Here is a 15,588-nt window from a genome sequence, read left to right on the forward strand (position 1 = left end):
TTGTTTCAAAGACTTGTGTAGTTATTCCTCTGTGTTAAAATGCATTCAGATACAATGTTAGTTTCTATTGCTTTTATGTAAATACTTTGATTCTTTATGGGTTAACTTAAGTTGAGAAGGGGGATATTGTAGTAGATGTGCATATTCTAAACTACTGTCAGGCACTGCACATCTCAACAAGGTATCTTATTAATTCAATGACTTGTTAGTTAATCAGCAGCAGGAACAGCAGCGCTGGAAGTCAGACGTACTCTACTTAGTCTCTTGTTAAAAGTGTTTGGACATATCTTTATCTGCAAGAATCCACATTACTACTTTACCAATTTTTATGCATGATTGGTACATTTGTCATAGTTAAAAACATTAACACTCAATTGACCTAAGCCTTTCCAAACTGTAGTTTACTTTGTCCTTAACACTTTCCAGTAATTTTTCCACTACCAATGTAGGATTGACTGCTTTATTGTTTCCTACTTCATCTTCCTTTCCTTGAGTAGTGTTACAAAAATAACAATCTTTTATTTCTTTGGCACTGCTTCTGCAACTAATGAGAACTCGCAGAATCTCTGAAGTGTGATAGAGCAGAAGGAGATAGTTTGGTCCATTTGTGTCTGTATTAGCTCTCCAAATGTTCATAATGATATATTGTCATTTTCCTGCCCTTGCAATTGTTTTTGCTTAAATAATAATCCAGCGCCTTCTTGAATGCCTAAATTAACTCTGCCTTCACCGCACTTCCAGGCAATACATTCCAGTGCCAACAACTCATTGTTGAATACATTTTCTCACATCACATTTGCTACTTTTGCAAATCACACTTCAGTCTGTGACATTTCATTCTCAATCTTATTATGAATGGGAACAGTTTCTCCCTACCTACCTCCATCCAGCCCCCTTATGATTTTGAAAATTTCTATCCAATCTCCGCTTGGCCTTTTTGTCTCGAAGGAGAACAATCAGCATCTTCACTCTCTCCTCATTTCCTGTCTCTGGAATCATTCTTGCAAACTTCTTTTTGCACTTTCCCCAATGTGTTCACATCCTTCCAATTGTGGGACACCCAAGGTGGTACACAACACTCCAGCTAAGCTCCAACACGTAAGCAGTTTACAACATTGTGCCGAATTTAATATCCCTATTAAGAAGTCTCAGGATACTGCGTGTTTTATTAACTGCTCCCTCTTCCTGTTCTGTGATCTTTAATGATGCACGTATATACACAGCCAAATGGATCCGCTCTTGCACCCTTTAAGAATTCTACCCCTTTTCTTAGTGTCTGTCCATGTTCTTCCTACCAAAGCATATCACTCGTACTTCTTCACATTGAACATCAATTACCATCAGGATCAAAAGATTTTGACCAGTTCCCCTGCTATTTCTACCTCTGCTTCTTTCAGGGGATGTGGTGTTAATAACAGTGGAGTGGTTGAACAGAGTCACAGACTATTGTGTAGGGAACATGGGTTCAAAACCCACCACAGCAAATAGTGAAGCCTGATTCAATATGGTCTGGTGCGGTGTTAAGTCTCACTTGTCCAGGTCATGGGTTGTAATATGTGTGAAAGGTTTGATTAAAAAAGAGACATGGATGGAATTTTTAAGATCTTCCTTGTGTCTTTGGAACTAGAATTTAATACAGCAGGGTGCTGGTATGCCTGAACACGACCATCTGGCCTCTACTAAATTAAGTGAGGGGTGAGAAGGCAGACATCCTACCCATTGCTAATTGAGGCTCTTAAGTGGGCATTGTGACAAGTAATGTGTGATTTATACATACTGACATCATATTTAGAGCTCAGATTTTAAAACCTTTTTTGAAGGATTCAAAAATATTGAGGTCAGACAGGTCTTCTGAACAGTGACCTTATCCTTACGTATTAGGGAGTAGGAACATCCTGGTGTGCTGAAGGAAGATTGTAATCCACAACTGTATAAACAACAGAGATAACAAGGTGTTGAGCTGGATGAACACAGCAGGCCAAGCAGCATCAGAGGAGCATCAAGGCTGACGTTTTGGGCCGAGGCTGCTCAGCCTTCCTGCTCCTCTGATGCTGCTTGGCCTGCTGTGTTCATCCAGCTCTACACCTTGTTTTCTCAGGTTGTCCAGCATCTGCACTTCCACTATCTCTGTCTAAGTAACAGGTTTGGCTGAACACTTACAGCCTATAGCTTGTTGTGGTTTAGGACGATCAAGAATTGAGTTTAGTTTAGATATTTAACTCAAAGATTGCAAGTCCCAACTGCTCCAGAGGGAGATGACATCTCTGAATAAAACATAAACAAAAACAGAAATTGCTGGAAAAGCTCAGTGGGTCGGGCTGCATCTGTGGAGAGAAATCAGAGTTAACATTTTGGATCCAGTGACCCTGAGAACTAATCTCTGAATAGGCTGACCAGAAAAATCTATTTATCACAGTTTGGAGTAGACCAGGGTCACAAGCAAATATCGATTGTTTCCTAGAAAGCAATATAGAACTATTCAGGGAAAGCACAGTCATATCACTGTAAAAGCAATAGTTTATGAAACTACTAAACCAGGAGGATTTGATTAGAAACTTGCAGGTTAAAAGCTGAGATGAACCATAAACTCTTTTAAATTTTTATATCAAAGTTAATTATGGACGTATACTTCGTGGCTGATGGCTAATTCTTCCACCTGCCTACGGAACCAGATCATCCCCAAGGGACTACAGTCCACATTTCAGCCTTCCCAATTTGGCCCCAACCGTGACCACCTCTACACCCAGAACATTCAGACCCTTCAGAAGCGGTTCTCCCTGCGAGTCCTGAAACAGACACTTGCAGCTATGCGCCGGCACCTCCAGGCACTGCAATCCGGCCTGCCCCAGCTCAGAGCCTCCCTCTCCCAGACCTGCTCAGGACACCTGCTGTTTTTTATCCTCCGCAGGATCCACAGACTGAACACCCAGTTCCACTCAGCTTTACTGGACACCAAAAATCGTAAGTACAACAAACTCACGGGCCCCTGCCACCCACAAGAGGATTCCTGCGCCTCCCAAATCCCGACTCTGTCCCTGCCCCTCCCCCACCATGCACCCGCCGCCATTGACCATGAGGACACGGCCGGAGACCCCACCGATGACGTCACATCCGCCCCCGCCGGCCACAGAACTTCCGGAACCGCTGCTGCATTCACCACCTCCACGTCCAGGTACTACAGCCCACAAACCACCCTCACCTCAGCTGCTGCCGCCCACCCCGATCCTCCCACCGCCGACGGAACCACGCCCACGGTCGACGCCGACGGAACCCCGCCCACGGCCGACGGAACCCCGCCCACGGCCAACGGAACCCCGCCCACGGCCGACGGAACCCCGTCCACGGCCGACGACCTCATCGCCCCGCCCACAACCTCCACAGCCTGCAACCCCAGAGAAGACAGCCACACTGAGCCCTGCCGCATCTTCACCATCCCCCCAGACCTCCCACTGACTGAGGACGAACGGTCAGTCCTGAGCAAGGGGCTCACCTTTGTCCCCCTACAACCACACATCAACGAATACCAGTCACGGACGGACATAGAGCAGTTTTTCCGCCGTCTTCGCCTGCATGCCTACTTCTTCAACCGGGAACCCAACCCTCCTTCCACTGACCCCTTCACCCGCTTCCAACACAAGTCCTCCTCCTGGACACCACCCCCAGGCCTCCTACCCTCCCTCGACCTCTTCATCTCCAACTGCCGTCGAGACATCAACCGCCTCAACCTCTCCACCCCTCTCACCCACTCCAACCTCTCCCCCGCAGAACGGGCAGCCCTCCGCTCCCTCCGCTCCAACCCCAACCTCACCATCAAACCCGCAGACAAGGGTGGCGCAGTGGTAGTATGGCGCACTGACCTCTACATCGCCGAGGCCAGACGCCAACTCTCCGACACCACCTCCTACCGCCTCCTCGATCATGACCCCACACCCGAGCACCAAACCATCATCTCCAACACCATTCACGACCTCATCACCTCAGGAGACCTCCCACCCACAGCCTCCAACCTCATTGTTCCCCAAGCCCGCACGGCCCGTTTCTATCTCCTTCCCAAAATCCACAAACCTGCCTGCCCTGGTCGACCCATCGTCTCAGCCTGCTCCTGCCCCACCGAACTCATCTCCACCTATCTGGACTCCATTTTCTCCCCTTTGGTCCAGGAACTCCCCACCTACGTCCGTGACACCACCCACGCCCTCCACCTCCTCCAGGACTTCCAATTCCCTGGCCCCCAACACCTCATATTCACCATGGACGTCCAGTCCCTGTACACCTGCATTCCACATGGAGATGGCCTCAAGGCCCTCCGCTTCTTCCTGTCCCGCAGGCCCGACCAGTCCCCCTCCACCGACACTCTCATCCGCCTAGCTGAACTCGTCCTCACACTCAACAACTTCTCTTTTGACTCCTCCCACTTCCTACAGACCAAGGGGGTGGCCATGGGCACCCGCATGGGCCCCAGCTATGCCTGCCTCTTTGTCGGTTACGTGGAACAGTCCCTCTTCCGCACCTACACAGGCCCCAAACCCCACCTCTTCCTCCGGTACATTGATGACTGTATCGGCGCCGCCTCTTGCTCCCCAGAGGAGCTCGAACAGTTCATCCACTTCACCAACACCTTCCACCCCAACCTTCAGTTCACCTGGGCCATCTCCAGCACATCCCTCACCTTCCTGGACCTCTCAGTCTCCATCTCAGGCAACCAGCTTGTAACTGATGTCCACTTCAAGCCCACCGACTCCCACAGCTACCTAGAATACACCTCCTCCCACCCACCCTCCTGCAAAAATTCCATCCCCTATTCCCAATTCCTCCGCCTCCGCCGCATCTGCTCCCACGACAAGACATTCCACTCCCGCACATCCCAGATGTCCAAGTTCTTTAAGGACCGCAACTTTCCCCCCACGGTGATCGAGAACGCCCTTGACCGCGTCTCCCGCATTTCCCGCGACACATCCCTCACACCCCGCCCCCGCCACAACCGCCCCAAGAGGATCCCCCTCGTTCTCACACACCACCCTACCAACCTCCGGATACAACGCATTATCCTCCGACACTTCCGCCATTTACAATCCGACCCCACCACCCAAGACATTTTTCCATCCCCTCCCCTGTCTGCTTTCCGGAGAGACCACTCTCTCCGTGACTCCCTTGTTCGCTCCACACTGCCCTCCAACCCCACCACACCCGGCACCTTCCCCTGCAACCGCAGGAAATGCTACACTTGTCCCCACACCTCCTCCCTCACCCCCATCCCAGGCCCCAAGATGACATTCCACATCAAGCAGAGGTTCACCTGCACATCTACCAATGTGGTATACTGCATCCACTGTACCCGGTGCGGCTTCCTCTACATTGGGGAAACCAAGCGGAGGCTTGGGGACCGCTTTGCAGAACACCTCCGCTCAGTTCGCAAAAAACAACTGCACCTCCCAGTCGCAAACCATTTCCACTCCCCCTCCCATTCTCTTGATGACATGTCCATCATGGGCCTCCTGCACTGCCACAATGATGCCACCCGTAGGTTGCAGGAACAGCAACTCATATTCCGCCTGGGAACCCTGCAGCCATATGGTATCAATGTGGACTTCACCAGTTTCAAAATCTATCCCTTCCCCTACTGCATCCCTCAACCAGCCCAGTTCGTCCCCTCCCCCCACTGCACCACACAACCAGCCCAGCTCTTCCCCCCCACCCACTGCATCCCAAAACCAGTCCAACCTGTCTCTGCCTCCCTAACCGGTTCTTCCTCTCACCCATCCCTTCCTCCCACCCCAAGCCGCACCCCCCGCTACCTACTAACCTCATCCCACCTCCTTGACCTGTCCGTCCTCCCTGGACTGACCTATCCCCTCCCTACCTCCCCACCTACACTCTCTCCACCTATCTTCTTTACTCTCCATCTTCGGTCCGCCTCCCCCTCTCTCCCTATTTATTCCAGTTCCCTCCCCCCATCCCCCTCTCTGATGAAGGGTCTAGGCCCGAAACGTCAGCTTTTGTGCTCCTGAGATGCTGCTTGGCCTGCTGTGTTCATCCAGCCTCACATTTTATTATCTTCTTTGTCCTTTACTGTGTTGAGCTTAAAATGTGGTATAGAAGGATATTTCCTCAGAATTTGAATTGCTGTAATGGATAGCGTCAAAAAACTGGATGAAAATATTTTTTGCTGTGTTTTAAGTTTTTTTTCCCTGTATAAATTCTACATCACTATTTGTTTGATTTATTTTCTCTTTTTTTTCCTCTTTTGTGTAATATTCTTCAGCTCAGTTGTTAAACAAACTCTGCAGCCCTTCTGTGACCATGTTTGGGTTCCTGGTAGCTTCTGCATCATTGAGGCGGTCTTAGTGCCAATTCAAGTGGCATATGGAGATGTGTTCGGGTCCAGTATAAGACCCAGTGGGGCATCAGCAGCAGCTGCATTGGTGAGGTCTAGTGAGGACTCCATGGCAAGGGCATCAGTAGAGGTGAGATAGCACTGAAGAGTGGCAAATTTCATTCCTGCGGCAGCGCAGTGAAGAGGATTCATGCCTGGCCATAGTCCATGCTCGATGACAGAGCACTTAACAAGAAGAACTGTACGTTTGCACACTTTCTTTAATTCTTTGTTTATCTGCCTTTTATATTCTGCGTTTTTGTTTATTTTTCTGTGTTCTTAAAATGGCAGAAACTTCAACACCTCCCGTATTTTGTAATGTGATACAAGTGACAATAAATAAATCAAATTAAATCAAACAAAAATGAATAAAAGAGAAGTGCAGCACAGGAACAGGCCCTTCGGCCATCCAAGCCTGTGCCGATCATCATGCCCTGGCTAAACTAAACAAACAAACATTCTACCCTTATTCGGTTTCTATCCCTCTATTCCCTCTCTATTCATGTAACCATTCAGATGCCTGTTAAATGTCACCACCGTATCTGCTTCCACCACTTCCTTTGGCAGTGCATTCCAGGCTGCGACCATGCTCTACGTGAAAAACTTTCCTTGCATACCTCCCTTAAACCTTTGCTCTCTTGAACCTGTGCCTCCTTGTAATTGAAACTTCAGCCCTGGGTAAAAACCTCTGACCATCCACTTATCTATGCCTCTCATAATTTTGTACATCTCTATCAGATCTTCTCTTAGGCACTCTCTTTCTAGTGGAAACAATCTTAGTCTTTTTAACATTTCCTCATAACCAATGCCCTTGAGATTGGGCAACATCCTGGTGAACCTTCTCCGCTGTCTCTCCAAAGCTTCACATCCTTCTGGTAATGCAGTGACCAAAACTGTACACAATACTCCAAATGTGGGCTAACAAAGGCTTTATATAGCTACAACTCTCGTATGCCACGCCACAGCCGAAGGCAAGAATACCGTATGCCTTCTTAATCACTTTGGCCACTTGTGTGGCCACTTTTAGTGAACTGCAGACCTGCACGCCCAGATCTGTCTGTACATCAATGTTCCTAAGGAATTTGACACTAACTGTATAATTCACACCTAACTTTGATCTTCCAAAATGCATCACCTCGCATTTGTCTGGATTAAATCCCATCTGCCATTTCTGTGCCCATGTTGCCAATCTATCTATATCCAGTTGTATGCTTTCACAATTGTTGGCACTATAAGCAACTCCATTAATCTTCATGCCATCTGCAAACTTATTAATCAGACCACCCACATTTTCCTCCAGATCATTAATATATACTACAAACAACACAGCACCTAAGATTAATCCCTGAGGAACACCACGAGTTGCCAATCTCCATTCTGAAAAACATCCTTCCACTGCTACCCTCTGTCTTCTATGACCAAGCCAGTTTTGTATTCATCTGGCCTACCACCTCCCGAATCCCATGTGTTTTAGTTTTTGTACCAATCTGTCATGTGGGACTTTATCAAACATCTTACTAAAATCCATATGAATTACATCACAGCTCTTATCAATTGTCTTTGTCACCTCTTCAAAAAATTTAATCAGGTTGGTGAGACATGGCCTTCCTCATATGAAACTATGCTGCCTATCGCTAACTACTCAATTTTTTTTTCAAATGTGCATGTATCTTGTCCCTCAATATCTTCTCCAAGAGCAGCCCCACCACAGATGTCAGACTCATCGGCCCATAATTTCCTGGATTATCCCTACTTCATTCTTTAAATAAGGGAACAACATTGGCTAATCTCCAATCCTCTGGAACCTCACCTGTGGTCAAGGAGGTTGTGAAGATATCTGCTAATGCCCCAGCTATTTCTTCCCTTGCTTCTCACAATAACCTGGGATAGATTCCAACTGGCCCTGGAGACTTGTCTACCATAACGCAATTTAGGAAGCCCAAAACTTTCTTCTTTAATATATCAACATTCTCTAGAGTGTTCACACAGTCATCCCTGACCATAACATCAGTCATGTCCTTCTCCTCGGTAAATACCAATACAAAGTACCTATTAAGGATCCCTCCCACTTCCTGTGGCTCCATGCATAGTTTCCCTCCTTGAGGATGTCTAGTCTTTCTTCTAAAAAATGCATAAAAAGCCTTGGGATTCTCCTTGACACTGTTTGCCAAAGATATTTCATGGCCCCTTTTAGCCTTCTTAATTCTGCATTTAAGTTCCTTCCTAATTTCTCTATACTCCTCAAGGGCTTTTTCAGTTTGGAGTTGCCTAGGCTTATTGAATAGTTATTTTTTCTTTTGACTAAGTTTATAGATTCCCTTGTCATCCATGATTCCTGGATCCTGCCATTCCTATCCTTCAGTTTTACAGATACATGCGTGTCCTGCACTTTAATCAACTGGTCTTTAAAAGCCTCCCACATGCCAGATGTAGATTTGCCCTCAAATAATGCTCGCAATCAACATTCTCCAGTTCTTGTCCAATTTGAATGTAATTAGTCCTTGCCCAATTAAACTCCTTCACCCAAGGGCCATTCTTATCCTTGTCCATGACTACTTGAAATCTTATGGAGTTATGGTCATTAAGCCCAAAATGCTCTCCTATTGAAACATCGATCACCTGTCCTGGCTCATTCCCTACGGCCAAGTCTAATATGGCCTCCACTCTGGTTGAATTGTCAACATACTGTCTCAGAAAGCCCTCCTGAGCCCATCTAACAAATTGTTCTCCATCTGAGCCTGCGGCTCTAAGGAAGTCCCAGTCAACAAGAGGAAAGTTGAAGTCACTCACTACAACTACCCTGCTTTGTTCATACCTCCAAGTATCTGACTACATACCTGCTCCTCTGTCCCATGTGGGCTGTTGAGAGGTTTATAGAAAACTGCCAACATTGTGATTTTACCCTTCTTATTCCTGGGCTCCATCCATTATGCCTCACTGCAAGGTTCCACTGATGTGTGTGCTCCCTCAACACAACTGTGACATGATCCCTAATCAGCCATGCAACTCTTCCACCCCTTTTTGTTTCCCTTTCTGTTCTGTCTAAAACAGCAATATCCTGAAATGTTAAACTGCCAGCCCTGCCCCCCTTTAACCATGTCTCTGTAATGGCAATAGCATAATTCCATGCGGTAATCCATACTGTTAGCTCATCTGTCTTACCTGCTATACGTCGTGTATTGAAGCAAATACACTTCAGACCTCCAGTCCTTCTGAGCCCCGTGACTTCCCTCTGCTTGCTCTTACTCTGTGCTATGTATGTCTCAGTCTCTCTTTGTCTCGAGTCCCTGCACTTACTGGCCTGTTGTTGCCGTTCCCAACCCCCTGCCTGCCACACTAGTTTAAACCCATCCGGAGAGGTCTAGATATTGGTGCCGCTCCAGTTCAGGTGCAACCTGTCCTTCTTGTACAGGTCTCAAATGTGGGCTTTTAAAGCTTAATAAGCAGAGTCTCTCATATTTTTCTTTAGTTTCAAAGCAGAAAAAGAAGTGCCTTAGGGGAGGGAGAAAAAACTGACATTCGAGTCCAAGGGTAGGGAATAGATAAGTTACTTTTAATTTTTGAAATATAGATAATTCACACATACACTCTCTCTTACCATTTCCTGATTTATAATCAATCACAATTATTAATCAATCACCAATATTTAAGATTCTTATCTCATTTTATTGCACTAAATTCCATTTGTTAGGATGCTTAATATTCAAATTTCTGCCTTAATAATATTTTGCAACAATCCACCAGCATAATTCTGTATTATAAATTAAGAAAACATAGTAAAAATTTTCAAATTAAACCTAGATAAGAAAGCTTCCTTAAAATTAATATAACTATTTCTATGTCTGTGTGTTTTCTGGCTTATTTTTATTTTATTATTCTCAACTGATGGGCAATTATCATATTTTCTTGATTGAAATTATAGAATCAAATTTAATATACATGTTGCATACAAACATTCCATTCTAATGTAAATATATTTTGACTGTTACAATGGAGTGTACTTTTCTCATGAGAATTTACTTCTATATAAACCTACTGCAAAACCTTCAAAATATCAATTTTAATTGTGAAAATGACATAAATGTGATCTATAAAATAGATACCTGAGTAATAACTGTCAATGGTAAACAAGCAAGTCTTGGAATTTATGTAACATTGTTGAACCTCACATGTTCAGCATCTTTGGTTTATGTATCAGAAAATATTGTTCCAACTTTGCACATTACTCAGGTATCTATTTTATTATGCATATTTAAAGACCAAATTTGTTCATATAAGGCTCATTGTCTTCATACCATAACAAATCAAAGGACAACATTTGGCAATGCTAAATGTGTGATTAACAATCAGTAGTCTTGAGGAACAGATACATAATTGGCTGGGAAAATACCAGTATTTCCACGGAGTTTTCCTTCCCACCAGTCAAACTGAGAATTCGTTCGGGACATTACAGTGATTTTATCACCTGCATGGAAGCTTAGATCACCTGGTGCCTGACCCTCAAATGAGTGTATCGCTGTCACAGTTGAAGGCGTGTGCCATGGACTTTCTGAGGAAGGAAACAAATGTAATTATAGCTTTATGAACTGAATGGACTTGCAAAATCAACAATCCTACCACTCCAGCACCAAAGATGGGACCAGACGAAGTGGACAGTCCACACCTGAACAAGACTGGGATAAGCATTCTCACAAGGGCTTTTCCTCGTGCTATTGGGGAGGGTTTTAACTAGGTCAGCGGAGGGAGAAAAACATCAAAGCAAATTCAGAGCAGAAAACGAAATAAAGAAATTTAGTGAGTGGCTCTGAAAGACAGGAAGCAGGGTTTGAGCAGTATCTAGCAGTGAAATAAGCAAACTTAAAAGGTATATACGTAAACCCAAGAGGTATAGCAAATAAAGCTTGCAACATGTCATGAGTTGAGATGGAAGTATGGCACCATCATAGTCATAACTATGACTAAAAGGCAAGAATGGCAGCTTAACATCCCTGGATATGGAGTCTTCAGGCAGGATAGAAAAGGGGATGAAAAGGTGGTTTAGCATTGTTGGTTAAAGCTTCATGTGAGGGGGGATAATATATTGTATAAAAGATGAAATTAACACGTTTGGATTGAGTTCAGAAAAACAGACTAGGGAGTACTGGTAGCTATGTATTATAGATTACCAAATAGTAGGACAGAATTAGGTGACCAAACACACAGGCATTTTTAAAGTTTTCAAAGATTTGTAGCTCAGGTTGTGGGTGAGGTTGTAGTCATGCTCGCCAAACCGCTGGGTTTGGCCGTAAACGTTTCATCACCTTGCTAGGTAACATTTTCAGCACATCTCCAGAGAAGCGTAAGTGTTCTGTCCTGCTTGTTATTTTTATGCCGGGGTTTGCTGGGGTGGTTGATGTTACCTCCAGTTCTGTTTCTCAGTGGTTTGTACACAAGTTCTAATTTAATGTGTTAGTTGATGGCGTTCCGGTTGGAATGCTATGCCTCCAGGAATTCCCTGGCTTGTCTCTTTTTAGCTTGTGTGATTAAAGATGTGTTGTCCCAGTCAAATTCGTGTCCCTCGTTTTCTGTATGTAGTAAGACAAGTGTGAACTGGTTGTGTCTCTATTGTCAGTTTTCTTTCAGTTTGGCCTAGGTAGAGTTTCTCTCAGTCCTTCCATGGTATTTTGTATATTACCCCAGTTCTGCTGGTTTTGGGTATGAGATCCTTTATGTTCGTTAGTAGCTTTCAAAGGATGGTTGTCGTTTGTGGGCTATTCTGACAACAGATTGAAAACTCGGAGAGGAATCTAATCAGCCATATGGAGGTGAAAGAGTGAAACATTTATGAAGAATGCCCATCAGGTCATCTACCCCTTAAATTCCTGCCTTTGAGTGATCTTGCTGCAGAATGAGACTGGCATTGGCTAGCTTCCCAGCTTTATCAGGTAAGCAGTTAACAAGCACCCCTGTGAGGCTCATGGATGGACAGCCAAGCAGGAATCCTCAGTTTCTCCCTCATCCATTCTCTGAAGTGACAAGACAGAGGATCATAGCTTTGACCTCATGGAGATCCCAGCCCATAAAAGTGGTTTCATAGCTTCAGCCATTCTTTATTTTTTGAAACCTGCTAAGGACACCTTCATTTTGAGGAGATTTTACAGTTCTCCCACCCAAACTGACTGTACCTCCCTCTCCATGCACTGATGACACTGGGCAATCCAAATGGCCCTCCAACACCCTACGCCTATCCCTAATCAGACTGCGCTCCACAGGCTTCTTGTTGCTTGGCCACTTCTGAGAAACATTTGTAGGCATACGTTATTTAGACACTAGAAGGATTTGGATCCAAATGTAGTCAGAAAGCCTGATCATTCGGCATATACATATGTGTAGCTGGTCAATTCTCGACTCCTGGGAATTCAGCAACTCTGAAATGTCTTTATTGATCATCAATTTTTGCACCAGTGCATCAGTCCTATCTTTACTATAATAGTGTCTTTTTTTTCGTAAAGTGCTTGATTTAGGTGTAGTATTGACCTGTTGTCATACAAGGTCTATGACTTAATCTCGAGGGTGTAGTAATACTAGGATAGACTCTAATGTACTGTAATTAACTAATGAACATTCCCACATCTACTGTTCTCTCTGCCACAATTATCATGCTGAATCTATGTCAAAGTCATCTGTTACTTCCCAACATTTTATTGCTCAGCATATTTTATTTTCTGACATTGCACATAGCATCAGAAGAGGTGCTGAGTAGTGTTGAAACCGTACATGAGAGACTTTTAAAAAAAAGTGTTAAGTCTCATTCTGGCCATTTTTGCTGTCCTGTTATTTGCTAATCAATGGTATTGGGACAAACCTGTAAACATCAAACTTTTTTGTGAACAGTGGATCAAAATCAAAAAGTCATTTGCATGGAGAATGTGTTATGCTGTTTTCAGGTTTAATGTGCAAGAACCACTGCATTACTTTTTGTTAATGATAACAGAGCTAAATTGCACAATTGAGGTTGAAAAAGTTGAAGATAACACACCTGCTGTCAATTGATGTAATGCAATAGCCAGTGTGTGAAAATAATCCAATTCATAATTCTATAAATCAGCATAACTTGAATAACCAATTATTCAAAGCAGAACATTAAAATAAATTCTCAAAATCAGTGTGCCAAAATATGGCAGCCTGTGTTCCTTTCATCTCGGATACATGTCTAACCATTTTAATATTATTACTCGCTTATTTAATTTAAATGTCACTGTTTCACACGAAAGGCTCACTTAATATATTTTAAACAAGTGTAAGCAAAGATTTTATTTTCCCAGAGCAGCATAACCACATTGGTTGGGTTTCCCCCCTTAGAATAGAACCTGGAATGCATCAATTTTATTAACATGATATTTGTTTTAGTTTAATCTGAACATTTTCACTCTAAGCTTTTCCTAAGATATTGTTGTTCAAATTGTGACTTGCATCTATTTCCCATTTATGTTATGTTACAGTTCATTTGACAGGCTGAACTGTGCATTAGATTAGACCAACTGAGTGAAGTTCAATTACAAATAACCTAAAATTAGCCAGAGCCGGGCACCTTGTTAGCTTTTTGTCTCTACACAAGTAGGTGGATAACTTACAAATTAATGACAGTGAACACCATTAAATTCACTACTGTTTTTACAGGAAACTTTGTAATAGCCAATGGCTCAGATTTTGAGTGAAATACAACAACAATGGTTGAAATCAGTTCCGTATTTTTTGTTTATATTATTCTTTTACTATTCCCAATTGTTAGTAGCCAGTCATTTGTGACTCTAATTAGTAAGAAAGCAAACTCATGCACCTAATGATGAATTTTACCAAGTTTAAAAGAAGGATGTTTTGTACTATTTGATTTTTGTTTTGCCTTGGATCTCAAAATGCTAATCAAAATGGCTGATTAGGTATGTACCTTATGTTGCACTTCAATCATTAATTCATGCTTAGTCCAGTTAGTTGCATCTTGCTGTTTCTCCATACCCCTTATATTTTTCTTGCATAATTTGAAACTCTGTTCTCCTTTGAAGATTACAATCAAATCACCTTTTAGTAACCTTTCAGGCATTGCAATCCAGATTATAACAGATGTGACTAAGAAAAATTCTTCATCTCCCCCACCTTTGCAGCCAATCAGTTTAAATCTGTGTTTTCTTGTTACTGGACCTCCTGTCACTAAAGACACTATTTTCTCTTACTTACCATTTAGACCCTCCATGATTGTGATTTTAGATTTGTCTATTAAGTCTTTCCTTAATTCTTTTTGCTCCTTGGAGAATTATCCCAGTTTCTTTAGTGTCCCAGATATCTGAATTTGCTTACCTCCAATGCTATTTCCTGGTAAATCCCTATTGCACCCTCTCCCAGCTTGACACCATTCTAAAGTACCATGCACGAAATTGGGCAAAATACTATGCCTGATGCCTACCCAGTGATATTTCAATACTTACTACAACTTCTTTGTTTTTTGTACTCTATTCCTATTATGGTGGTCTCTTGCCTTGCACTTCCTTTTTAAATTATACTATTAAATTAATATTGCCTCTTGCCAATTTTTCTTCCAAAATACATCACTTCACACTTAACTCTGTATTTACCTACTAGGATCTTGCTCATTTCACCTGCTTGAAGACTGCTGTTTTGCCCTCCTCGCTATTTATTACATTTCAAAGTTTTGAGGCAGCTGTAATTTTATTTCAGATTTCTAGGTTGTGTAACATTTCAGTTTTTTGTGTAAGTTCACTATGACTCTTTGCTGCCTGCCTCTCAGGCAACTTAGTATCCACATTGCCAACTGCCTTTCAAACCAATGGCTTTGAACTGACAAAATTTTCCGTATAATCGAATTGCATGATTTCTGTAAGGAACCAATGTATGTTGCATTGCAAGAAATTTTTATTTTAAAGCCTGTCAGCTCAGGCTAAAATACACATAGTTATATTTGCCAATAAGATTTTGGAGAAATAATAAGTGTATGTAAGAATTACAGGTCATGAATACAAGTTGGGCACTGATGAATGCAGTAGGGAATTCAGGAGAAAGTTGCCTCCTTAAAGACTAGTTAGAATATGAAGTTTGCTTTCGTGAGAATTAGTTCTGATAATTAACATGATGTATTTGATGTGAAGGTAAATAAACATAGGAGGGAGAAAGATATGTCAAGAGTTTAAGGGTCTGAAAAGGTCAATAATGACGGATGTTTA

At 43.3% G+C, this 15,588-nt stretch overlaps 1 protein-coding gene across 1 annotated transcript in view; it reads right to left on the reverse strand.

Moving 5' to 3' along the window:
- Positions 1-9,932: 9,932 nt before the first annotated feature.
- The window catches only part of sh3yl1 (SH3 and SYLF domain containing 1), a 141,596-nt gene continuing 135,940 nt past the window's right edge, over positions 9,933-15,588 (reverse strand). Inside the window, exon 9 of the mRNA XM_048531234.2 lies at positions 9,933-10,922. Within this exon, the coding sequence (XP_048387191.1) occupies positions 10,720-10,922 (203 nt within the window). The 3' untranslated portion in view covers positions 9,933-10,719. The remainder of the gene's footprint in view (positions 10,923-15,588) is intronic.

This window comes from Stegostoma tigrinum, chromosome 4, assembly GCF_030684315.1.
Source record: "Stegostoma tigrinum isolate sSteTig4 chromosome 4, sSteTig4.hap1, whole genome shotgun sequence".
Classification (NCBI taxonomy): Eukaryota; Metazoa; Chordata; class Chondrichthyes; order Orectolobiformes; family Stegostomatidae; genus Stegostoma; species Stegostoma tigrinum.